General features: G+C 40.9%; 1 protein-coding gene across 4 annotated transcripts in view; it reads right to left on the bottom strand.

The window, feature by feature from the left end:
• Positions 1-27,272, bottom strand: part of KIF26B (kinesin family member 26B) — a 283,873-nt gene that overhangs the window by 221,193 nt on the left and 35,408 nt on the right. The window contains exon 1 of one of the 4 annotated variants that reach the window (XM_081857640.1): positions 2,465-2,577. The exons of the other annotated variants lie outside the window; for them this stretch is intronic. Within the exon in view, the coding sequence (XP_081713766.1) occupies positions 2,465-2,467 (3 nt within the window). The 5' untranslated portion in view covers positions 2,468-2,577. Of the gene's footprint in view, positions 1-2,464; positions 2,578-27,272 lie in introns of those variants that run through there. 4 annotated transcript variants of the gene reach the window in all.

The raw sequence follows: 27,272 nt of genomic DNA, 5'->3' as shown, positions 1-27,272 counted from the left end.
AATTTGATGCACATAATCTGTACAGGACTGGACTGCTGGACCCATTTAAGGTAGGTATTGATTTTCTCTTTTTCTATTATATTGCAAAACCATATTCTTTGGTGCAGTAAACAACAACAACGCACACACAGGGATACACTGGATTATAATTATTTGAATTACAGGTCACATCTGAACAAAAAACAAAAGACATTTGCCTTTTACCATCTACCGTCTCTAGATTTTGACAAAAACCAATTATTTACTCAACTAAAACCAATTATTTGCTCAACTATATCTAACTCCAGTAGTGATATATGGAAGTGAAAGCTGGACCATAAAGAAGGCTGATCGCCAAAGAATTGATGCTTTTGAATTATGGTGCTGGAGGAGACTTTTGAGAGTCCCATGGACTGCAAGAAGATCAAACGTATCCATTCTTAAGGAAATCAGCCCTGAGTGCTCATTGGAAGGACAGATCGTGAAGCTGAGGCTCCAATACTTTGGCCACCTCATGAGAAGAGAAGACTCCCTGGAAAAGACCCTGATGTTGGGAAAGATGGAGGGCACAAGGAGGAGGGAACGACGGAGGACGAGATGGTTGGACAGTGTTCTTGAAGCTACCAACATGAGTCTGAGCAAACTGTGGGAGGCAGTGGAAGACAGAAGTGCCTGGCGTGCTCTGGTCCATGGGGTCACGAAGAGTCGGACACGACTAAACGACTAAACAACAACATATCTAACTATCCATTGAATATATACACACATACTTCAGAATTCATGGGTCAGTGATGGGATTGGGCCACAGCGAATCTTTACAATGCCATAATTCCTAGAGTAGGATCTATATTTTCTATTTGCTACCCTGATATTTTTCCGCACACGTAAATCAAACAAACCCAAACCCAAGCATGTAAGGGAAAAGACAAGGTGCTGCCAATGGGAGCTTCCTTTTGAAGCCTTACAGCTGCACAGGTTTTGCCTAAATTCAGCCCCCTGTGTCCTGCAGTCTCAATATGTCTGTAATTAAAGAAAAACTAGACACGTAGCAGCACACTACAATTAAGTGTAATGTGTAGTTTAGCCGTGAGAGGGCTTTCTAAAGGGATAGGCCAAAAAAACAACTTAACTGCAAACTTTCAGAAAAGTTGGGTTAGGATTGCAGCCAAAGTCTGGATAACTAAATGGAACTTCCACACATATAGGCAATATTTGTCAGAAATCCATAAACTGTGTACAAAGAATAAAGGGAGACAATGTTTTTCATGCATGGCTAAGGGGCATTTCGTTGACCACTGTGAAAAGCATAATCCTGGTTCTTTGTGTGATCTGGCAGGTCTTATTCTATCTGTTCAGTCCACAGGTAATCACTGTAGTGTTGTCACCAAAAACTATCTACAGTGGTACCCCGGGTTACAAACACCTTGGGTTACAAACACTTCGGGTTACAGACTCTGCTAACCTGGAAGTAGTACCTCGGGTTAAGAACTTTACCTCATGATGAGAACAGAAATTGTTCGCCAGCAGCGTGGCGGCAGCGAGAGGCCCTATTAGCTAAAGTGGTACCTCAGGTTAAGAACAGTTTCAGGTTAAGAATGGAACGAATTAAGTTCGTAACCAGAGGTACCACTGTATTATCCTGAAGTATGGAATCATCTTAGACCAAGTTCCCCAACCACTTGAACAGCTGCCACCTTGTTTTTAATTCGTCCAAGTGTGCATGCTCATGTTTATTTTTCTTCCTGTTGTTATCTTTGATGTTAAGCAATAGCTATTCATTCTAGGTGGACAAAAACGTCACCACAGATGGAAACTAAGGCCCAAAATTGCATCACGCATCAGTAGTTAAGTACTTTAGTGGCTACAGTAAACTTACTCCATATTTAAACTACTGTAGCTGATATAGCTGAGAGCAGAAGGATCCCATTGTTTGCAGTTAATGATTTCAGATCTTAAATGGTTACATCAATATTTCATTCCAGCTGATTAAAAACAGAGCTGGAGTAACTGTTAGTGCAACAAATTCCCCAGATAATAGTTGCAGGCTATGAAAGAGCAACTGTGGAATAAAGTCCAGTTAAGATTCTGAAGCTACAATTCTGTAATTCAATTTTTTAAAATTACTACTGTACTACTGGCGTGATAAGCACTTATAGCTTCTATGAGCCAAGCTAGACATTATGTTAAATGCATGATCAAATTTAATCTGCATGGATTAAAAAAAATATGTGATAGATAAAAGCCTACCTTTAACAGCAACTTATTGTTGCTTTGGCTAAATTCCCACTTAAGCATACAGAGGGTGGATAAGAACACAAAATGTTTTCTGCATTTGACAGCCCATTGCAAAATGAGAAGCATGTGAAACTCAACAGTGCAGTTAGGATGATGACATGGAGAGAGTCACAGACATAATCCCAGATATAGAAGTACATCGGTGGGAGAGAGTCCCATTTAAAATATGGGCAAGGTAACATTATTGTACCATGTGAGATCCTCTTCAGAGGCCCCACTCTATGTGCCCGCATTAAGTGAAGTGAAATGGCTGGCTACCAGGGAGAGGACCTTCGTAGTGGTAGCCTCTTGGGTGTGATGTGCCCTAAGAACCTGTCTTGTTAGTGTTCCAAACCACTGTTATGTGACCCCTGTATATGAGAGTTACCTGCTTTCATTGTTCTGTACACTGGATTTTTTTCTGCTACAAATTTCTATTTTGTGGTGTTGTGCTTTTAATTGTATTTTTTAATCATTTCATGCTCACAGGCACCCAGAGAACAAATGTTATTGGGTGGTTTTATATAAATAGAGTAAATAAATTAAATTAAATATATATTTAAGTACTATCTGCTTTAGCAGGCCTATATGGGGAGAGATTGAGACAGATGATGAGCCTGAGATGCAGTAAGACGCCCCCCAACAAAGTTGAAAGAATACCGCAAACAAGATTTTCTGTGACTCTGGGGATAGGATTATAAAAGATTTTCTGAAGTCACAAGGCTGGAGCAGAAAGCCTTTCTAAATTGCATTTCTTGGATTTTATGTTATTATCTTCATGGCACAGTTATTACATATTAAAGCTAATGGCTCTCTTTTGCTAGTAACCTAATATGGAATGTGATTGATATCCCTATCAGTACTTTAGAGAACTCTTTGAATTTCATAAGCAGAACCAAAGGAAGCAGCAGCAGGTGAGCAGAATATCCTTATGCGTACAAGACACTAAGCCTGGGGTTTTCACTGCAGCATATAAAAATATCCTGAAACCTTACAAGACTGAAGCTTTCCAGGTTCTCCTGTTTGCAGGAAATCTGCTCCAAACACAGTTCATTTTTGTATCTAAATAGGAATCTATTTGTGAGTTATCTATAAAGTAATTTGCAAATACCCATCCCATTCTAAATGTACCATTTCCTTTCTCCTTTCCTTTCCTTTCCTTTCCTTTCTCCTTTCCTTTCTCCTCTCCTCTCCTCTCCTCTCCTCTCCTTTCCTTCATTTGTTCACTTGCCATCAGAATTAGTTTGCAAATCACTCAGGGTGGATCTCGCTTTTTTGTTGATGTTACCTTAAAGCAACACATAAATTGATGATGCTCTAGAAAACAATAGCAGCAACTGTACTAGCTTGTGAAATAGTTCCATTAAATTCAGCAGGACCGTCTTGGTGTAAGTGATCTATGGATCTTAGCCTTTGTATTGTTTGGAAATTTGCTACCCTACAGATCTTAATGCAAACCTGATCCCACTTCACAACCACCTGTTAATGAATCATCTTGATTAAAAGAAAGTCTGGTGTTTTGTTTTGTTTGGGGGAAAATATTGACTGTGTTCATTTCATGACTATTGAAACAGGGCAAAGGAGTGGTTGTAAACATTGTTTTAAGGGAAATTTTAAATGGCAAAATGCTTCCTTAGGAAACAGCAAACCCAAGTTTTACTAGGAAAAAAGAAAGAAAGAAGATATATTCTGTATTACACACATACATACATGCAACACAACCCATGCTGGGCCTCATAAAATACAGCCTGTAACCTTCCGTTCACATAGCCAGAGCAATCCAGTGACAATAAACAGCATCCTACCAAACACAACCTCCATCAGTTAACGAACACAGAGAGCAAAACCCTGTCAGGCTATCTGGTTGTTGTCACACAGTTTTGCGGTGCAATGGTTTCGAGGGGAAACAGATAATTTGCAGACTGAATGTCTCCTGTACAATGGGTGTCTGACAGTGAAGGGAGATTTTCCACAGAGAAATTGCAATGCATTGAAACAACCTGAGGGCTTGTCTAGACTTGGGAAATTTGCACTGATGGTGATGTCTGCATCAATTCAGAGGCACCATGTGCTCTTCAAGATGCTCCTGACAATGTGCTGTTCCTACAAAATAGCTTACATACAGCGTAATGACATGATCATAATATCAAGTAATGGGGAGGATTTTGCTGTTCTAGAAAATGCTATTAACTCACGTCTGAGACAGGGCAGTCCAACACAGGCAGGTAAGGGCCAACCCGTGGCAGTACACCAGCTCCAGAGTGGGCCTATTGTCAGAGGAGTCACAGAAAACAGGACGGCTTTGACTTCTCTCAATCTGCCCCCAACATGCCATGCACACACTTGTTTTTCCCATCTGCCACCATTGGAGCACTGATAGCAGAGCAAGGACAGCTGCAGAGGTTCCCTTGGTCACAAAAAAAGGCCTCTAGGGGTGAACCCACGGAGAGCCAGGTCCACAAAATCCTGTGCCCTCAGATATGTCCTCACATAGGGTTGCCATATTTCAAAAAGTGTAAATCCAGACACCAAAGTTACTGAGTTTTGCCCAATGTTGTTGAGCTTTTTCTTGCAAAAACTCAAAAATAATTGAGGTTTCGGAGCTATTTTAAAAGAAAATTCACCAAAATCTAGAGTGCCGACATTGGTTGCCATACGTCTGGATTTCCCTGGACGTTTAAGTGATTTTGGCCTGGACACTGTTTATAACAGCTAAAACCCGGCTATATCCAGGAAATTCCAGACATATGGCAGCTCTACCTCACAAGCACCTAGGGATTGGGGGGAAAAGACCTGGCTGGGGAGCATGGCATGCTTATGACACACAGCCCCGGGCTGCTCAATTGCGGGGGCAAGTTGGCGTACTCAGCTCAGAGTTCTTTATTTTTCAAATGTACAAACTTGTACTTTGTTATGGTTGGTGGATCTGAGGGGTCTAGGAAAAATAAATTCCACAATATTATGGAACAAAGAATAAGTGTGCTTCTCCATAAAGCTACACACACACACACACACACACACACTCACTTTAGATGTCTTTCCACCCCCCTATAGCAAAAGTAAATCAGTGCTTACTGTACTAAGGTTCCATTTATGCACGGAAGTTTTAATAGTATCTGTGAGTTTTCTAGTGTAAAGACGTATGCACCAGAGTTGCTCCTAATCTTCTGCTGTGAGCTATAGCACTGTAAAATTACTTGGCAGAAAATAGGAAGAAATGAACACTGAATGATACCATATGATGGAAATGAAAGGACATGTTGATTGATGTGTGATACAGAAAAGGGGACTGATGACATGAAATGAACAATACAGACAAATTGTTCCCCTCAGATCTGTGATTGGCAGGGACTAAAAAATGCAATCTCTGTGGCAGTAAATTGTGAAATTACAACACTTTAATTCAGACTTTTTTCTCCTTTTGTCACTTCTTTTTTTGACAGAAATGTAAAGGTGCTGCTTCTTTCTGTTTTGAGCTTGCCTCTCCATGTTACATTAAATTCAGCCGTTCTTTCTATGGAGTTGCTTCTGAGCTTCTGTTCTGAGGCTTCAAAGGAAGCTTTTACAGTTAATTCAGGCAGCCTCCCAAAACTATGCAGCTCTGAACAAAGTTTTAAATACTCCCGCTTTGTAAGTACATGCACATTTTATTTTTTCAACTTAACTTTCCTAACGTCACTGATTCTTAAGTGTGTATAAAGGTAAAGGGACCCCTGACCATTAGGTCCAGTCGCGGACGACTCTGGGGTTGCGGCGCTCATCTCGCTTTACTGGCCGAGGGAGCTGGCGTACAGCTTCCGGGTCATGTGGCCAGCATGACTAAGCTGCTTCTGGCGAACCAGAGCAGCACACGGAAACGCTGTTTACCTTCCCACCAGAGCGGTACCTATTTATCTACTTGCACTTTGACGTGCTTTCAAACTGCTAGGTTGGCAGGAGCAGGGACAGAGAAACGAGAGCTCACCCCGTTGTGGGGATTCAAACCGCCAACCTTCTGATCGGCAAGTCCTAGGCTCAGTGGTTTAACCCACAGCGCTACTGTACTATAAAAGTTGGTGCAATCAAGTCCATTCATTAAAGCACTGGCCACCAAAATACCCCCAACCATTTAAAGGTCTGTACAAAACTGAGTCGCCAAGACATATAAGAGGTTTAGAAAAACTTTTTCTAGTTGACTAAGAACAAAGCAACAGTCCATATGCAGTGTGAATTTTATGCCATTTGCTTTAAAGGGAGCCCAGTGGCAAAGCTCACCTGTGCATCAGACAATACTAGGAGAAATAACAATCCTCTAGAGCGGTCTACAAAAGAAGCATGGATGCATGAGATCTTTTGAACCTCAAGAAGGTAACATACCTAATAAACTGCCTCCTCCTCATGCCCTGGAATAATTCACTAGCAAGAATTCTTTATTCTGTATGTCAAATTCAAGCAAACAAGGACTCCTGGAATATTTCCACAACTGCAGAAGACCTTTACTTCGCAGAGTCCCAAAACACATTCTACATTTCCAAAACCCTGGCCCTTCCTGATATTAGCTTGGGAGCTGTTGCAGAGCTGTCCTTACCACACAGCTAAGTAACATCCCCATATATAGGTCATGTGGTAGAGCTCACGTCATGACTCCTTCCCATTAGGTGTGAAGCTGTTGTAGGAAGGAATGACAGAATCCTACGACATCACCTCAGAGATTTTCTGAGCAATGTGGGAAGGAATGAGGTAGCAGCTTCCACAACAGCGCTAAAGATAACATGATGTTTGGCACACAAGGCCAAAATCTGATGTTATGGGTTAGGTTGTAAGGAGGTTAAAGTATTTGATTACTTTATGGTGTCTAAAATAATGAGCTATGGCTTGTTCTGGGGCTTCCAAAACAGATTTGGGGAGAAAGGAATCATTTCCATATAACAACTGCTTTTTCTGGGTCTTGGCCATAGTGTCACTATACAATGTTTATACCTTTGGAACACTGGTATTTTTTAGCCTATAACCTTTGATTACAACTCAGAAATGTCGGGAACTGGGGAGAGAATTGTGCCCTTTTCATATTATGAAATTTCCAACCCCTCTTCTGCAAATCAGGACTGTCTTGACCGTCATCTGGTCTTGTGCATGAATTAGTATTACGGTAAGTATAATTCACTAATCCCTGCTGTGACCACAAATATCCCACAGGTTGAAGATTATTTCATGTAGGAGCCATGTGTTCGCCATCATAGACAGAGACAGTGCTGTATTTGAAGGTGACCTCTATCTGAAGGACAGTTTGGTCCAAGTCAAGATTTAGGATAAAAAGCCATAAGAATAGAGAGCACAGACTTTTAGCACCCTCTTCTGCAAATCAATCAAAGTTGCCACAAAACTAAGGTAAAAGTTAACACCCATATTTAAACCAACTGTGGATGACCCTGAAAAAGTGGACTCAAGTCCACAATAGCTTATTCCAAAAATTCTTAGTCTTTATGACACTTTGCTGTTTTCATTGCAGACTAGCCCAACTGTCCCCTCTGAATATTCACCACAGGGGATGAACTTCACCAAGTTCTCTGTGGCTTTCCATATCCTAAGATTTTTTGCATTTCTCTCTCTCTCTTAAATGGTATTTTAAAGATAAATGAATATTGGCAACATTCAGTTATTTTTCTCCAGAAATATCCCCAATAGCAATTCAACAAATATACTCTTATCATACATAGTTCTGTTTGTAGGTAGCGTGAGCTGAGAATATCGAAGTGATAAATGATAAAAGAGATTTTGGAATGAGGAAAATTTATCTTTTTGACAGCTGAGTTAAGATAGAGGCTGCTAAAGTCTCCTCCAGTTGTATGTTAGTACTGCATTTTCTGAAATAGTGTTCAAGGTTAGATCTACTGAAAAATATACAACTGACTTACCTAAAGTTTCACACAAGAAATCTAGACAAAAGTAACAGCATTGCAAAGTTTGTGTGTGGGAGTGTGTAGGATAGAGAGAAAACTACAAACTGGTTTTAACACATGTGTCGTGCAGACACCACATTGTATATATCATATTCCTAACTGATTAAAAAATTTCCAGTACATTATTATCTCACAGATGCAGTGTTTTCTGGGGGCGGGGGTGCAGGGATACACATACCCCTAAATATTTTGTGAATCTAAGTGTGGCCTCATTGAGAGGCAGTATTTCAATATGAGTAAGAAAATGAGAGTGCCCCTAAACATATTTTTTTTAGAAAAAAGCACTGCACACGTGATTATATTTGGATGAACTTCCAAAGATTTATTGTTTCTAACCAGATGAAGTTATTCCAGATAAGGTTAGAAACAGATTCACAGAAATACTAGTTGATCATGGTCATGGCTCCATTATGTTCTCCAGCCAAAGGAGAACTTAACAGGAGCTTAACAGGATTTCCTCTCAAATTTTCATTATCTTGCATGTTTGGACATTTGTCTACCTAGGGTACACTGAGCAATTTAACATATTTTTCCACTGCTTACAACATGGACTGAAGCCTGAATTTGTGGAGAGTTGATATTGAAACATACCTACTATGTAACGTATCCCAGGTCTAAATTGTGTACTTTATTTGAAATCACACAAAGCTAGATAGACCATTGTACTGGTTCAAATATATGTTTTCTATTTCAATTCTCCTCTGCATGGCTGTTGTTCCCTCGTGGCTTGCATTCAGAGGCAGTGATTCCTGGTCACATATTCACTGTGATGATATCAGACAGACAGTGCTGGCTAGTGCCTCTTGGGACTGATGGTCCAGAAGACACAGAGGCCAATCAGAGGTGGAGTCTGAACCAATGACCGGCAAAGCCAACTAATTCTAGTGTTGCCCCCATCTTCCTCCCTGCTCAGTTCTACAAGGAGGCTAAGGAGGAGGAATCTGACACACACATAGCTAACCCCTGGGTGGGTTGTAAGAAAACAGGCAGGTGGGGGCTGATGGAGTGCCAAATGGGGCTGGTGGGGCACGTGCCCTAATGAACCAGCCTTCCCTGAAGACACATTGATGTCTTTCCAGCATTACAAAAAAGACAAGGCTAACCTGCAGTGGAAATGCAGAACCCCTTTTGTTTCTGTAATGTGTGAAAATGTCTTGCAGGATCTGTTGCACTTTTGTGAAACTTCTTCCCATTGGACATTGCTAAAATACAAGCATAAGCATTTCCTAGAAACTTCTTGTTTAGGCTATGGAGAATATGCTGCAGTAAGAGCATTGAGGAAGAGGTTTCTTTTGCACATAGTTTACTGTTTCTAACATTGATGTGGGATGAGTGATTCTAATCACTGAATTTCATTAGCTATCAGAATAATGGTTGCAAACAAGAAGAATGTTTATTAGCATCCAGCAGAAAAGCCAAATGGTTCACCACAGATGTAATCACAAAACTGCATTAACCAAGGATTAGTTAACAATGAGGCCTGCTGTGGTTTAGAAGATGGCGATTGTGGCCACGGAAATCTGGAAGACTAGCTCAGATTTTCCATGGTTTGTAGTGTTAGAGCTACCACGTGGTGTGTTCTTTAAGGTGCCATCACACCGAATATGTTCATTAAAAAGCCAGCTTTTTGAAGCCATGAGGTTTCTTGAAGCATGCAGTAGAATAGAACTTTTTTTTTTTTTTTTGAGGAGGGAATATAGTGGGGTTGGTTTGGGTGTTTTTTTGCAAAATGATGCCGACAGCAAAAGTAAAGGAACACAATAATATGTCACATCAAAAAGAGCCCAACGTGAAAGAGTTGGAGTAAAGATTGACAGTAACTTTTGTATCTGGGCTCTTAATTATTTTAAATCAGAATCCTCCCTCCTTGTGTAAATGTTAGTATTGTTGAGTTTCGAAAACACAGACTGCTACTTATTGGCGGTGCTCCCATTTCTTGCCTGACATTTCAGTCAGAAACACAGCAGAGCAGGTGGGGCTTGGGAGAGGGCCAGCTGCTAATCACTCTCCAAAACAAAATTTTCATTTAGGCATTTTACGTTTTCCAGGCATTGACCTGCTCATTATTCAGGCATTTCAGAGTGCGAGCACTTTGATCACATTCCAACCCAAACACGATTGTTTACATACAGTATGGCAGCATACAATTTGTTAAACCTTGATCTGGATTTTTTTTTTCAGACACTAGCTGCATACTTCACAAGCTGTGCAGTTTACACCTGAGGCTCTTCTGGCTCAGAAATGCAGGGGTTTCTTTTTCTTTCTTTCTTTCTTTCTTTCAGGTAAACATTCATTCCCATTCTCTTCAATAGAAGTCTTAGTAATAGCCTCTCCAGAGGTTAAGAAGTGCAGGGAGATGATTGGCACAAGTGACTTGTAAGAGGCATTTCCAATGCTGCAGATAAAGGGGGAAAGCAGACTCACTGCCTGCTGTTTGTAAAGCTGTATTGAAACATCATTTCCCCGCCTTTAATTATATGAAATGTTCACTTAGCCCAGGTCTCAAGGGAAAGGCAATTGCTTCATATGAAAAGAGCTTAGGGAAAGCCAACACTTCTCATGTTCTGTTCTGTATGTTTGCATGCATCATAAGGTGACCCCAAACTTGTTATGCGCTGTAATTAACACTACAGTGCTTCAACGGTAGAAAACCCACCAGCATGGTCAAGATGAGTCCTTAGACCAGGATTACAGAAGAAAAGAAGCATTACTGGCAAAGTCAGACTTCTGCTTTAAGAGGCAATCAGTCTGTATGCCAGGTTTGGTTACTCCCACAGCAGAGGAGTGTGTGGAGGAAAAATACCTTGGGCTGCCTCCTTACTAGTGACTTATAGCACTAATATTAATTGGTTTCCCAAGATTCTTAACAAAATTTAAAAAAGAAAGTTGGGAAAAACACCCTTCTCAGTCACTGACACTGCTATTAGTGGCGATGCTAAAAATGGTGGTGATCAGAAATGAGCTTTTCCACTTTTCTTTTAAAAATAATGTTATACAGTGGTACCTTGCGTTAAGTACTTAATTCATTCCGGAGGTCTGTACTTAACCTGAAACTGTTCTTAACCTGAAGCACCACTTTAGCTAATGGGGCCTCCCGCTGCTGCCGCGCCACCAGAGCATGATTTCTGTTCTCATCCTGAAGCAAAGTTCTTAACCTGAGGTACTATTTCTGGGTTAGCAGAGTCTGTAACCTGAAGCGTCTGTAACCTGAAGCATCTGTAACCCGAGGTACCACTGTAGTGTAATACCTGTGTGGAGTGAGAGCCAATTACAGGTGGAGCCACCTGATTCTAGGTTTGCCCCCATCCTCCTAACCTGCTGAATTCTTTAACAGCAACACTCAGATTAAGGAAGAGGAAGCTGGCAGCCAGTGCCATCCCCCCCGGAAGGGAGGCAGATGAAGGCTGGTTGACAGAATGAGGATGGTGGGGCATTCGCCCTAATGGACCACTCTCCACTGGATAGCGCTATAACATTCTTCCATTTAATTGATATAGATATATCCCAAATAGGTTTTTAGCAGTCCTTAAAATATAATTAAAATGAATAAAGTGCTAAAAGATCACAATGGAAAAGGGTTATAATGAATGTGTGCTGAGCTGTGGTAGATTCACCTCTTTGATACTTCCTTGTACATGTTGAACCCCCATTCCTTTAAAAAGATAGATAAGCAGTGCTAAAAGCATCTGTAATTGTGGAAATTGTGCTGATCATATAAAGAAGAAGAAAAGTGGGCTTTTCTATGATCTGTGAAAAGACAGAACTACAGGGAAAATGCAGGATGACGGTATTGTATGGATGCTCTGAAAAATGTAAGTGAACAAAGCATGGAAATTACACACTAAATGCCTAATGTGGAAAAACTCTGCAAAAGAAGGCACTCAAAGTTCTCTGACCTGAGATTTAAGTCTACACTCATTTCACACCACCACACAAGAGAGTAGCAGGCATAGTCCATGGTGATCATTATGGTTGTCATAGTAATAAACCTACTATACTCCGCCACATTTGCCATTACTTGCTAACCTCATGGAAGTCACTGTGGACAGTGCCAAAAACTGTTCAGACTAAAGAGTACTGAAAGTGTTTAAAGACAGAAACGTTTCTGGCATCCATCCAAAATGACTAAGCCGTGGCATTATTCAAATCAAAGCTTACCTGTGTCATATTTTAGACATCTGTCTACTTATTCTTAGGAGTTTTAGCTGCTAGTTTGTTGCTCATGTGTGACTTATGGGTTTAAAGGAATATACAAATAAAGGGAAATCAAAGCAGTCTATTAAAGAGTTTAAAGGAAGCGTTACTGAATAACATAATAATAGCACAGTATTTATATAGCTTAGGGAGGGGGAGACAGTGGATTGGGATCTACTAGTAGATCTCTGGGTTATTTACAGTGGATCAGCAAGGGTTTCTTATTTCCATTTGTTTAACAACAACACACCTTTTCCCAGCTAGTTTTGAAAGAGCATTGTTAAGATGGTGGGGCATTTTGTCTGGCAGTATCTCCAGGTGCCCCTAAATTCATACAAGTAGTGTCTGGCCAAGTGTGACAGACATGACATCGACATTTATTTACCAGTGCTGAATACTATGAAGAGTGTTGTGGAGAGAATGAAAAACCTCTGCAATTCTACAGTAAAAGAAGCAAACCTAAATGGAGAAATGAACATGGAAATAGAAACTGCTCTAGTGTGTGTTAAACTCACTTTAAAAAACTTGGGAATCCCACCAAGGCAGGCTCTCAAAAGTCTACTCAAGAAAGAGACCCTCAAACCATGGCTGAGGCATGCACAGACGGTTTCTCCAGTTACTCGCAGGGCAACAAGTGAATCCCACAAAAGCACCATGTAGCAAGTGACCCCTTTTGGCCTGTTCTTTGAGTGACTCATTTGCTACTCTAGAGAGCAGGGTATGAAGAGGAAATAATATATTAGGATGGGATCACCATATCCTTTATGTAAAAGCAAACTTCAACATTTCCACATATCAGTGTTTTTGAACCAACATTCTTAGGGCCAAATTGGACACAACTCGGAGGTTGTTGCTGTTAATTAAATTTTTCTTTTTTTGTATCTTTATTTTATATGCCATTGTAGATTTTGTTCATGTGAAAATTGTTGGTTGTTTGCTTTTGGATGGTGGTGCTGTGGTCTAAACCACTGAGCCTCTTGGGCTTGCCGATCAGAAGGTCGGCGGTTCGAATCCCCACAATGGGATGAGCTCCCATTGCCCTGTCCCAGCTCCTGCCAACCTAGCAGTTCGAAAGCATGCCAGTGCAAGTAGATAAATAGGTATCGCTCTGGCAGGAAGGGAAACAGCACTCTGGCTTCTGTCATGGTGTTCCGCTGCACCAGAAGCAGTTTAGTCATGCTGGCCACATGACCCAGAAAGCTGTCTGTGGACAAACGCCAGCTCCCTCAGCCTGAAAGCAAGATGAGCGCCGCAGCCCCATAGTCACTTTTGACTGGACTTAACTGTCCAGGGGTCCTTTACCTTACCTTTATTGTTTATGATGACTTTTGTTATGTTTGTAATTGTTTCTTTTATGTTGTAAACTGCCTTGAGCTTTGCTTTAACGGCGAAAAGGCATCATACAAATAAAATTATGTTGTATACGTATGTACTGTATGTATGTATGTATCAAAACAAGGCTGCAGAAATGAAGAACGCTAAGCAGGACCACACTTTTGTGAGAAACGACTGTGAAAGCAGTTCAGCTCTGGAATGGAATTCCTACTTTCAGAGTGACACACAGAGACACCCTGTTCTTTAATTCCAACTGTATACATTTTGCATGTAGCCCCTTTGTAGATCTTTGGGTTTCTAGAAAAGAAAAAAGGAGATCCAACTAGCCTGGAGTCTCTCCGCATGGATATAGCTCATTTCAAACGCTTATAACACTTCAAGTGCATTATTTCAGTAGTCCTTACAAGAGTCCTGTATGGTAAGCTAGAATTTTTATTTTCTTGTTACAAATAGAGTGGCCACTGATTCTACATTCAAAACAAAGAACTGCATCACATACATCAAAAAACAGGACATAAAAAGGTCCCAGATTTATATTATATTGGCATGTGCTAATTTATATGTATAGGTGCAAATTTAGAAATAGCTACTATAATTTGGATGGGACGCGGGTGGCACTGTGGGTTAAACCAATCAGAAGGTCAGCAGTTCAAATCCCTACAACGGGGTGAGCTCCCATTGCTCAGTCCCTGCTCCTGCCAACCTAGCAGTTCAAAAGCACGTCAAAGTGCAAGTAGACAAATAGGTACCGCTCCGGCGGGAAGGTAAACGGTGTTTCCGTGTGCTGCTCTGGTTCTCCAGAAGCGGCTTAGTCATGCTGGCCACATGACCCGGAAGCTGTACGCCGGCTCCCTTGGCCAATAAAGCGAGATGAGCGCCGCAACCCCAGAGTCGGCCACGACTGGACCTAATGGTCAGGGGTCCCTTTACCTTTTTTACTATAATTAGATTATAAATACATCTCACCATATCATGGGAGCATATGACCAGATGTCCTGGGTGCCTGCTTAGTCTGGTGCCCAGGTGCTCTTGCCAATGGGCAGCTGCTCTCCTTTCTCGTGGTTCTTTGCCTTTAAACTGGACTTAGAACAGAGAGCTCTTCAAACAGAGAATTGTCCGTTGTAAAGTGTGGCTTCCCTAATTGCAAAAGGGGCTCAGAGGCTTGGTAAGTTTGTGGCTCAGTTGCCATTTGGACTCAGGACCCCCCAGCTCACCCTTGTCATATACAAATATATCCAAATGCTACTGATTTAGTGGCTGAGTAATTAGTTAAAAGGGAGAGATGAGTAATCAACTAAAAATGTTTTAATTGGTGGACAGCGTTGCACAAGAGATGCCCGTTTCCAGAAAGAAACAAGTTTGCTTATGAACATATGAAACATCTACCTCTGCTATCTACTGCTGGCTCAAATATAGAATTGCAACATGGCCTTGGGCAAATCTCTTAACATAATCTTTGCTTCAGATCGTTGTCTGTAAAATGACATAACTGTGCTTCCATACCTCACAGGGATATGGGGAAGGTGCATGGGGGGGGAGGAGATAAGAGTACACTAATGTTTGCCAGATGCTCAGATGTTTCACTGATGAGGACCATGCAAGTACTCTGATCAAAGGAGGAGCCATTAAAAAAGGTCACTTTTGAGAGACTTTATTAACATCTTGGGTAGGCAATTAGTCCTCCTTTTAACTGGAACTTGTGCTTTGTTTTCTCGACCCCACCCCTTCTCAACGTAATCTTGCCTGCTTCCACAGTATACAAATATTAATTTGTTATTTAAGTGGCCCCAGGAGAGAGCCTTCACAATAGCCCACTTCATTTAAAATTGGAAGAAAGGGCTTCTGTATCAATTTAACTTTTCAAGTGTTTTCTGAAAACGTACACAAGTTTAATTTAGGACACACACAATCACACAAACATAGTCATTGGAAAGAAAGGCAACACAGACTTCAACTGTCTGGGCATAAGACACCAATTAAGACTGGCTAGGAGGCACACTGCTGGTTAGAAAACACACAGTGTTGTAACAACAACATGCCTTTATTCTGCTATAAACACTTAAGCGGGCAGGTATCACAAGACACAGCAAAGAGGCTCTCCTGCTGAGCTGGCTAGTTACCATTCATCCCTACCAGCGAACCTGATGAATTAACCACTAAATAAATGTGTGCCTAACCCCACCCATCTCTTTTCTCTGGCAACCCCCTGTACCAAATGGCTGGAAGTGATCCAAGACAGATCTAATGAGGCAATGGCTCCAGAATCAAGGCTAAATCAGTTTGCACTCAGGATTAATTGTGTCCTTTTGTGAATTAATGGGGTGGGGTGGGGGATTCAACAGAGCAAGAGGTCCAGCTGACCTAGACCTCTCTCAGGTCAACCAGAAGGGAACAAGATCAGAATCACATTGTCTTCCGGTCAACCCAGAACTGACCTGGTCATCTGGGGCCATTTAAAACAGCATGCTGGTGTGTTACAAGACCCCTGTCAGAACAGCTCCAGAATAAGCAACTAGTCAGGTTACAGCAAGGTCAACTGGACCTACGTGGGTCGCCTGCATGCTGAGATGAAAAGAAACACTTTGGGAACACCTGTTTTAATTTGGCATTTTGTACCAAAAGCCATGCGTTTTAAAAAATCAGATTCATCTAAACCAGAAGTTTAAAAAACAAACTTATTTATGGATACACTGTTATATACTATTTGGAACCAAAACAACAAGCTGAGGCTCAGCAGAACATAACCAAGTACATATGCATTTTCTATTTGCTATCTTCATCATTAATGCTGCCCAGCCCTTTGGCCTCCCTGAACTCTTAATAAGACGCACTGGTGAGAGTTTTGTTTACTGGAATGACAGTGAAACAGTTCTCATTTTATGTTAGCACTTCTGTTGCTTGAACCTTACTTTCAAATCCTGTAAATCAATGTTTCTCATCCTAGAACTGGAGGGTTCCTTGCCAGCCATCTGGTCCAAACTCTGCAAGAAACGGGAGCATTTTCAACAGACAACTGTCCAGTCTGATTGTCGACCTCCAGTAAGGTACAGTCCTACATATACTAGAGAGGAAATACCACTGAACTCAGGGCAAGACATTTCTTAGAAAATGTGCTTAGGGTTACACCACAAAGGTCTCCCCATACTGAGTAACTGGAATATAAAAAGACAGGTGAGAATCAGCCCGAGTGCACAGTGTTGTGCCATGCTACTTGAAAGGAAAAAATCATAACCCATAGATTCAAAATGGGTGTAACCACTTAGGGAACGAGATCTTTAAGTTATAATAGAAGGCTCACTGAAAACAGCTGCTCAGCATGCCACTACAGTGAAAAAAAATCCATTTTAGTGTTAGGCATGATCAGGAATGGGAATGAAAAGGAAACAGCAAGTGCCATAACCTATTAGATATACCAATGCTGGTGTATGCACTTTTGTGGTACAATGCACAATTCTGATTGCAACATCTTTTTAAAAACAACATTTTTAAGTTGGAGAAGAGATACGGGATTATTCCTAGGAATAAAGAATTAAGAAGCCTGCTTTTATTTTTGTATTTTGTAAAGGCAACTAAGGGATGACATGATAAGAGGTTTGTAACATTTTTAAATGTATGTCAGTATCTGCCACCCTTTCCTCAAGGAGCTCAGGGTAGTGTACATGTTCTTCCTATCCATTTTCATTCACACAACCCTGTGAGCTTGGTTCAGTTAGGAGACTGACTAGTCTAAAAACTAGTGAGCATCATTGCTCAGTGCAGTTATCAACGCAGTCTCCTTTATCTCATTCCAATATTCTAACCACTACATTTTGAAATGTGAGAAGAGAATGAATAGTGGGGAAATTACTGATTGGTGGTCTAAACTACTTGGGCTTGCTGATCAGAAGGTTGGCAGTTCGAATCCCCGCAATGGGGTGAACTCCCATTACTCTGTCCCAGCTTCTGCCAACCTAGCAGTTTGAAAGCACACCAGTGCAAGTAGATAAATAGGTACTGCTACAGCGTGAAGGTAAATGGCATTTCCATGTGCTCTGGCACTCGTCATGGTGTCCCGTTGCGCCCAAAAGGTCTAGTCATGCTGGCCACATGGCTCAGAAAGCTGTTTGTAGACAAACGCCAGCTCCCTTGGCCTGAAAAGTGAGATGAGAGCCGCACCCGTCACCTTTGACTGGACTTAACCGTCCAGGGGTACTTTACCCTTTTACTTTTTTTACAGAACTTCTTTATATGAATGAATGAATGATTCAATATATTTGTAACCTAGCAATAATTTATTGCTCTAGGGTATTATTATGGCTAATTGCACAGTTGGCTATAAACTCTGCTTAGAGAGAGTTCTATCCAGCAGGCCATGTTTGAATCAGAGCGCTAAATGAGAGGAAGGCAATTGTGATGTTCTTACTCTTCATATTGCCTTCCCTCTATACCCGCTTCATCATTCATATCCCTTTTAGCAGTTATGTCTCCAGGTGCACGTCCAGGAATGTTTCGTTTAACTGCTCCTCACTAGCCCCTTATGCAATACATCATTAAAAATCAGGTAGCTTCCAACTAGGACTGTTGTGTCCAACTCCACATAATCACATGTGCTCAAATACAACATTCATGAAACACAGTTATAAATCACTCACTCAGTTTACCATAGCTAAGGTTTTAAACATGGTCTTTATCTTGAAGCGTACTGTTTCCCTCGACTGGCACAAAACCAATGCCTTTTCATTGGAACAAAATGCTTTTGTACATAAGTGAAGTGTGTGTGAGCATGTCTGTGTGTGTTCACACACTCACACATGGCTCACATACACCACCTCTCTCAGGCATCTATCAAAGGACAATATATCATAGAAACCTCTTTGGAAAATGACATTGCGAGTGTAAAATACTAAATTTTGAATTATATTTCCCAAGCACAGTCATGTTTTTAGAGTGGGGGAGGAACCCATCCAGTGCTATTTTTCTAGAAAGAAAGGTGCCAGAAATCACCATGAACACCTCCCTTGTTCTCTAATAATGACAATGGTGTCCACCTGAGAAGTGCTAGAACTGAGTTCCGGCAAGTTCCGGATGGAAAAAAAGCCTTGATCCCATCTAAATAAATTAAAACCAACATAATTCCACAGAATACAAAATGAAAATACAAATAGGCTACACTAAATCAATTTTTCTTGGCTGCAGCGGTCTAGCTTTAGCCATTTAGTTAATCTTCATAAACAAGTAACTCATTCAAAAGAAAATAAATTAAATGTTCTGCCTTGAGGAATGGTTTTATTTCAAATCTTTTGTAGTTACGATGCCATAATGTAAACTCTGCTAATGTGACTTCTCTTTTGTCTTCTGGAACATCTTGAAAACAATTCGGTGGAAGAACGGAAAAGACTAATTTTTTATTAAATGAAACAACTTGAAAAGCAAAACAATTTCTGTAACACTGTTACAACACATGGAGAAACAAAACAAAAAAACAAGCATATCTTCTGGAAGGAAATGCTTCTTTTGCAAAAGAAAAACAGATCTTTTTGCAAAGTTTCTGGACCATATGTCATAGTGCTACTGTAAAAACAACAAGAAATCATTCTGGGAGTATTATGTAAATGGACAGAACTAGCTTTGTACTGATAAGACATTGTTGGGTGGGAAATGTTATTTTTAAGTGAAAAGGCATGTGTAAAATGGAAACAAGTTATACATTAACTGGTGCCAGCTTTAAACCTGTATAATAAATAAGCACTAATGACAAACAATATGAATTCAGACTGAACTTCGCCTTTCTCTGTGTTTTAAGATACAGTGGTACCTCTAGTTGCGGACACGATCCGTTCTGGGGTGCTGTTCACACCCTGAAAAGTCCGCAACTAGTGCAGCACTTCTGCGCAAGCACGGAGCGCGATAGAGTGCTTCTGTGCATGCGCAAAGCGTGCAGAATGCTTCTGCACATGCGGCAAGATCCGGAACTATACACTTCCGGGTTTGCCGCATTTGCAACCCGAAAACCACAATGTGAAGCAAACGCAACAAGGTATAACTGTATAGTAAAACAAATCTGGTTAAGATTCATTTAAGCCTGGAGCACAGTCTGAGGCCCTGGACATTCCAGTATTGCAGACAGTGTAGTTCCCAAAATGCCCAGCATCAACAAGGAAATGTCAATAACAACAATTTGAATGCAAATAAGTTTTATCTTGTGATAGTGGGGGAAACTGTGATCAGATGACCTGTGTGCTTGCTTCATTGACTGTCCAGGTTGATGTGTAATTTCGAGACATCTGCTCTCCCCTCTTAAGTTTCTTTATCTTTAAACCAGACTTGGGTTGGACAGACCTTCAAGTAAAGTTCTGGCTTATCTAAAGTAGGACACACTCTTACCCTGAGGCAATGGCAGCTCAGTGCCATGAGAACTACGCCTCCTGTGATATTTAACTGTTCTGTTCACAAAGTGTATCTGAAGGATCTCCTGGTCCAGTATAATTTTGTGGCTTTCAGGCTATGAATGGATTGCTTTTTGCCAATTCCAGTGCTTCATGTCAGCGGTTGTCACTGGTGTATTTGTGGTTGTTTCCACACAGCTCCAAGATATGTTTTGTGGTTCGGGCAGATTGTGTGTTTACAAACCATGACAGTCATGCCCGGTGCATGAATAAGATGGATGAATAGAGAGGAGGTGAAACTTTCCACATTATAGATTGTCTACAGGTGCAAAAATGGGCGAAGTCTAAAAACCTCGAGTTCTTTCACTATAATAAGGACAAATACGTCTGGCAGAAAGGTTGTTTTCCAAAAACCAGGATAATCGTTACTTTTTAAATTAGTTTCACAAACATTTACACTGAAGAATTTTAGTACCGCTGAAAATGAGTTTACAAGAAGATGTTTTGTTTTGCAGACAATGGGGATACTTCATAGTCTAAAACACTAAACACGGAAATGTTTTGGGGGTACATACTCAAAATGAAGGGCTCAAGGTTATAAGAGGCCTTCCTTCAAATCAGTACCATTCGTTAAAGCATTTATGTTAATCAAGACTACAAACTGAGGTCACTCCTTTAGGTCCCATAGAACCTGCAATGGCTGTTTTCTCTTAATCCATGATTGCTAATTACAAGTCTGATTGAATATAGCCTGTCTTTAATTATACACTCTTTATTTTTTTATTAAAAAAAATATAATCAGACACTAAATAAATGCTATTGTTATAAGGAGTCAGGGTCAACATACCAGGAGGCCTTATTACTATACTATGTGCATTGGCTGTAGCAGAAATCAAGGGTTGTGTAATGATATTCAAAAAGTGTGAATACTTCAATAAAGTCCTACAAATAGTGGAAACTACTTTTCCTGTTCTAAACCATTACTGTCCCATAGGCTTTTAAGCCACAGATGCCCTCCAGGTGTTGTGGGACTATAGTTCTCATCTCTAGCCCTGACCATTGGCCATGCTGTTCATAGCTGATGGAAGCTGTATCAAGTTCCCCATTCTTGTTTTCAGCCTACGGTGCGTTCGGTTCTGTTTTAACATTCCTCTTGCCCTTTCTGTAGTTAATCAAGGCTTGTCCTTTCAGTCTCCTTTTACGCTGTTGTTGGAAGATAAAGTTAAGACATTCATTAGCAAATCATATATTCTGGCACAGGCTAAAAATGCCAAAGCTTTTTATCTCATGCTTCAAAGATGCAACTGTCACACAGAAGCCTTTGGGAGAACGGTTCCCGAATTTGAAATTCGTATTAAGTCTTGTAGAAGGCAGCACAAAGGTAAGCCTTGCACCTTGAAAGCAAAGGAAACAAAGAGAAACTTTATCTCTCATATTTAATCACACTAGGCAGCATCTCGGTAGTATATTCTGTAGTTCAGAGCCAGAAATGCTCCACTTGCAAAGGGCAGGAAAATATTTAAGTTGGTCCATCTCTGGCTCACCAAAGAACTGCCTGGCCAAAGAGAAGCAACAAGAGCAAGCAGGTATACGCATTTGCATAGTGGTCCCTTGTGTCCCTGCAAGTCCATAGATTTGAGCAGTATGTTGATGAAGGTCCACATGTTAGCATGCCTATGCCCCACCTCAACTGATCACTGTTGTTATGGTCCATTGTGCAAACAAATCTTGCACTTCCTCACTTGACTGGATACCGAGGAAACAACGCTTTGTGCTTCTGCACTGTACTTCGCTTTAAAGCAAAATGGAGATGGGGACTGAAATAAATATCTGAAGAAGTGTGCATGCACACGAAAGCTTATACCCAGAACAAACTTACTTGGTCTCTAAGGTGCTACTGGGCAATTTATTTATTTATTTATTTATTTATTTTGACTGCGTCAGACTAACACGGCTACCTACCTGAATGGAGATGGGGATCGTTATAGATGAAAATTATTATTTTGTTGTTGTTGTTTTGAAACAAATTCCTTCCATAGGTCCTGTAGCCAGTGCCACAGAGCTTCCGCTGATTATGGAAGAATCAAATAACACAACATAAACAGTTCTATGGTGTTCCTCCTAAATACTCCTAGCTGCTGCATGCAGCTGAAGTGCAATGCAATTTCACAAAAATCCTGCTCCTCCCATAAACATTTGTAAGTATTAGTATTGTCTATGGCTGTTATTCCTGATTTTACACACCAACACACACACATACATAAACATATGAAGTGAATCCTCCATTTGTACACTACATTCACCATGCAGATATTATGATCAGTGCATAAAAGGAAGGAGTGGAGTCACATTCCATATGTGCGCAGGCTTTCTGCAGACATTCAACTTAGCGTTGAAGCAGAGGTGGGAAACTTCAGGCCTGGGGGCCAAATGCAGCCCTCCAGGTCTCTCAGCCTGGCCCTTGGAACTCTCACCTGACCACGCCCCTGACTGGCCCTGTTTTGCACCTTAAATATTTTTGCCTGGCTGGAATGTGTCCTTGAATGCCTCTTGCTTGTTTGAATGAAGGATACAAGGGGATGGGTGATTGTGTGTAGAGACCAGCCTACTGGTACAAGGGCAAAATTTGCATTCATTCCTCCGCCCACTTTTTCCTTCTAGCCCCACCCACCACAGACAAGTTGCCTGCAGAAAGTTCCCTAGAAGAAACACAGTCCTTGGGCAGGAAAATGTTCCTTACCCTTGGTGTGGAACAGGGAAGCAGGGACATGTCCTATACCACCCACCCACATTCATACCCACATCAATGGTAACATCTCCGCAGGGCATGCAGAGACTGAAAACAAAGGTGCCAGCTTTCAAAGCAGGGCAAAATCACACCTTGAAAATATATGAAAATCTTAAATAGATCGTATGTTTTGGGTTGCAGCCATGCACCGCTATTTATTAAGGAAACAACAACCCAGCCATTCTGGTCAGTTTTATGGATAACAAATAAGGCCTCTGGGGCGAAACACTCAACATTTAAAGACCAACTCTTAATGCAAAAGGTGTAGCAATCTCCTGTTCAGGCTGCTTTCAGGCCTGCTAAGCTTCGGCTGTAGTTTTAAAATATTTTATTCATCACAACCCAGTCTTCCCCCAGTCTGGGGATCTTTGAACTCCAGCTCCCATCAGCCCTTACCAGTATGATCTGGGATGATGGGAATTGAAGCCTAAAACATTGCAGTGCTGTTTTTCTAGAAAAAGCGGTGCTGGAAGTCACCATGAACTCCCTTGTTCTCTTATAATGGCAATGGCAGCCACCTGAGAAGTGCCGGAACTGAGTTCCGGCGAGTTCCAGCTGAGAAAAATGCCCTGTCGGGGGGTATGCGAGGCTGGGCTATGCTGGCCAAAGGGGTATGATTTAACCATATATAACAGCTAGCTCCTTAAAGCAACCCTCTCATATCCTGGACAACATTAATCAATAATGAGAGACTCACGGGTTTTAACTTTATCTTTTTTGCTTGCTTTCTTGCTTAAAAAAACCCAAACCAAACACTCATTAAAATGGCAATTTTGTATCTGAAACATTGGCAATTGTGGACAGTAACTGCCTCTGTAGTATAAACTGGAAAGAATAAATGTAAATTACGGGACACTTAACTTTTCTGAATTAGCTGTTAAATGACACAATAATCAACAATACGATGTTTGCAGCATCTCATTAATAAAACTCACAAGTTGTTTTCAGCAATTACGTGCAATCATTGTCATGTTATCACTGGCCAAGAATCATCCCTCACTGTAGGCTTCAAACACATAATTATAATCTCAGATTGCCAAGAAAATCACCCTGTCTGAACGGAAGACATGGAGAAGTATCCCACTGACACAGAAAAACACATCAGCTAAAGAGAGAGAGAGAGACAGAAATAAATTTCATCATGCGAAGAACCTGCTGCAAGAATGAGTCTCTACATTATTTTTCCTAACCTTTGTTCAGAGATTGAGATACTACTTCCCAGCGCCAACTTCTGAATCAACAAGCACCGCCACACCCTCTGCTAAGCATATGGCCCACCCAGATAGCAGTGACCCACTTCTACTTCTCATAACTGCCTGTCCATCCCTACTGTGCGCTACGAAGGCCATTTCCGCTGTTCCAGCCTTCCATGAAATTCACTTGGTTTGAAGACCAAGAGGATATTGACATTAGTAAAGTGCTGCTGAGAGGAAAGCATGTTTTCTCAGAACTATTTCTAGGCAGGTCCTTTGCAAATTGCATTTTCCAGTCTTCCTGCCTCTCTCATCTCTCTTTTTTAAATATATAACCCCTTAGTTCAAAACACAAAGAATACAGTAAATAAACAACAGCTGTCTTTCTAATCTATATGCTAAATTTCAGTACTTGGGTTTTATCCAGCAAAGAAAGAAAATTAAATCAACTTTAATGTTTATATTTAATTCATCATCAAATGACCTGAGCCCTCGTATTGGTTAACTGATTTGTTGGTACAAAAGCCCTGGGAGAGAGAGAATTGGCTTACCTCTTATGAGACAAATAAATTTGGGGCACATTTTCCAGCAGCAACCAATTCTCAATGATTGAAGTACAAGTATAAGCATAGTACCGTTTTCCCACTAGAGTTTTTGCTATCCACTGTATTACCTCTTTAAGAAGTTTGCCCATGGCTATAGAAACTGAACTGCTTCTATTATGGTTTTTTCTTGTGCACATAAATAATACTGATGGAACCAACAGTGGAAGAAGGGGCAACATCCCTCACTTGGTGCTCGTATCATGGCTTAGTAAAACAGTTTCTTGTAACCTCTAAATCGGGAAACCATGGTTTAATCGCTGCTTGTATTCCAAGACATGGCACCAGGATCTAATCTGTGAGAGAAGAAGGAAGGAAAAGGAGAGAGAAGAAGGGAGCATGGTTCTTAGCCCAACAAACTATGAGTTGTTGGTTACAGATCACAATGTCTGAACCAGGATGGCATTTAACAGCTAACACAGACTGATTTAAAAAAAACCTCGAAAACTCACTCAGAAACAAGTGTCCAAGCCACTGCATTCTGATGACCACTTTTACCACAAATGCAGTGAGCACCAGGTCAGGAGTGAAACAATGCGCAAATCACTTCTAAGAGATAGGCGTATTTGACAGCAGGATATTAAATTACGGGTGCTTGATCAGCACTAGCACAAGTACCGCACTAAAATAAAAGTGGGCTTTTTAATTGTCTGTAAAAGCAGTGAAGGCTCAGTGCCACAAGCTGGCTTGATTCCACATACTTTAACTAAACTGGGTATTGGATTTGACTGCCAAACACTCCAGCTTAATTAGTTTATGCATCACAACCTGAGATAATTCACAATTGTTTTAAAGAACTGGACTGAGGTAGAGCCTTTTAGAGGAAATTTAGCATAAAACGCATGGTTTTATCATTATGGTTTTTTTCACATTTTTTACAGGATCTATTCAGTGAAACTAATTCTTTAAAATATACAGTCAGATAAATATATAGAGATATAGAAATGTATATTTATTCGGTAAAACTGATTCTTTAAAATATACAGTCAGATAAAGATATAGATATAGATAGATATAGATGATATAGATATAGATTCCAAATGTCAATATTTTTACTGCAATGTTTGCTCATTTTAAGCTAGAGAATTTGGAAGTTCTACAGCAGCTTCACTAAATCTTTGTTCGCTTACAGGAGTTTGTTGCTACTTGTCCTGTTAGGGTGTTGCCCCCCTCTTGTTGTTGCCTCACAACTTTGGCTTTTTTAAACACTTTGCTCCATTACATGAGTTCTGTGTTAAATGTTAATATAATCATTCGTTCACTTGTCAAACGTCATTTTTATCTCTTTGCAAAGTAGTTATCCTATCAGGTATTAAACATCTTGCTTCAGGCTTTTGACTATCCCCAGGGAAATTTAGTTGCTTCAAAAAGTTAACTACTTTATTAGCTTCCCAAAAAAACATTTCATACATTTTAATGTATAAACCCAACATTACTGATGAAAAATGAAATGTGACTTAAGAGGATTTAAAGAATAATTAATGACAATCCACTGCATTGTAAGTATTCTATTTTAATCTCACCACATTCATAATAAAAATACAACCTGTGGCAATTTATATCTGCAGTGTATTGTTCAGTTATGGAATAGCAAATCTGTGAAATATTTTTTTTTACAGGTAGGCAAACAGTTACACTAATTGCTGGTCCATAGCATTTGTTGAGCCAAACAAATTTCCTAAGGCTTCTCCTCCTCAGCACACTTTAGGCGTTGGGCTTGTTTCCAAGGGACTGACGAAAGGGGTTCTTGGATGTTAACAGGATCCAAAGAACCTCCTCTGCTTTACCACGTGCCTTTCTACACATAAGAAACCAGGCTCATCTGATTCCTGTTCCTGCCCCCCTTTCTTCTGCATCTTGTGGGTTTTGTGAACACCCGTGACATAAGGTATTATTTGAACCTTGGGTTTCCAAGACAAGCCCAGCCCTCAGCCACAGTGGCTTTCAGTTGTTGTACAGAGGAAGGCTGTTTCCTGCCTATGCAAGGCTTGCCATGTGTCTGGGAAAACCAGGACATGCCCTCTTTTGTGGGGCCAACATGCCCAACCAGGGGGATGTTTATATTTTAAATGAAATGTCTGGGAGTGGTTGGGGGTGTTATTTATTCATTTATTTATGGGAGGGTTGCTTGGGCTCAGGTGGTTTTGGCTGTTCTGCATGTTGCAGTTGCTGCCAGCCCAAGCCAGGGAGAGGGACTGGCATCAGCTCGGGCTGTGCTCTTTTTTGTTCTTGCAGATATGGCGACCATAGCCTATGCCATTACCTGAGCAAATCAATACAGTGGTACCTTGGTACTCGAACGGCTTGGCTCCCAAACAAATTGCCTCCTGAACGCCACAAACCCAGAAATGAGTTTTCCAGTTTGCGAATGTTTTTCGGAAACCGAACGTCTGACACGGCTTCCAAGGCTTCCGAGTGAGTGCAGGAAGCTCCTGCAGAGCCAATCAGAAGCCGCGCCTTGGTTTTCACACTGTTTCGGGAGTCGAACGGACTCCCAGAACGGATTAAATGTGAGAACCAAGGTACCACTGTAGATGGAGACTGTATTCTTTATTTATTTTTAAATAGCTATACAGAGCTATGAATCAAAGAACTCCATAGTG

The sequence above is a fragment of the Podarcis erhardii genome (assembly GCF_964252035.2).
Source record: "Podarcis erhardii genome assembly, chromosome: 3".
NCBI lineage: Eukaryota > Metazoa > Chordata > Lepidosauria > Squamata > Lacertidae > Podarcis > Podarcis erhardii.
This window is presented reverse-complemented; position numbering and strand designations above follow the sequence as displayed.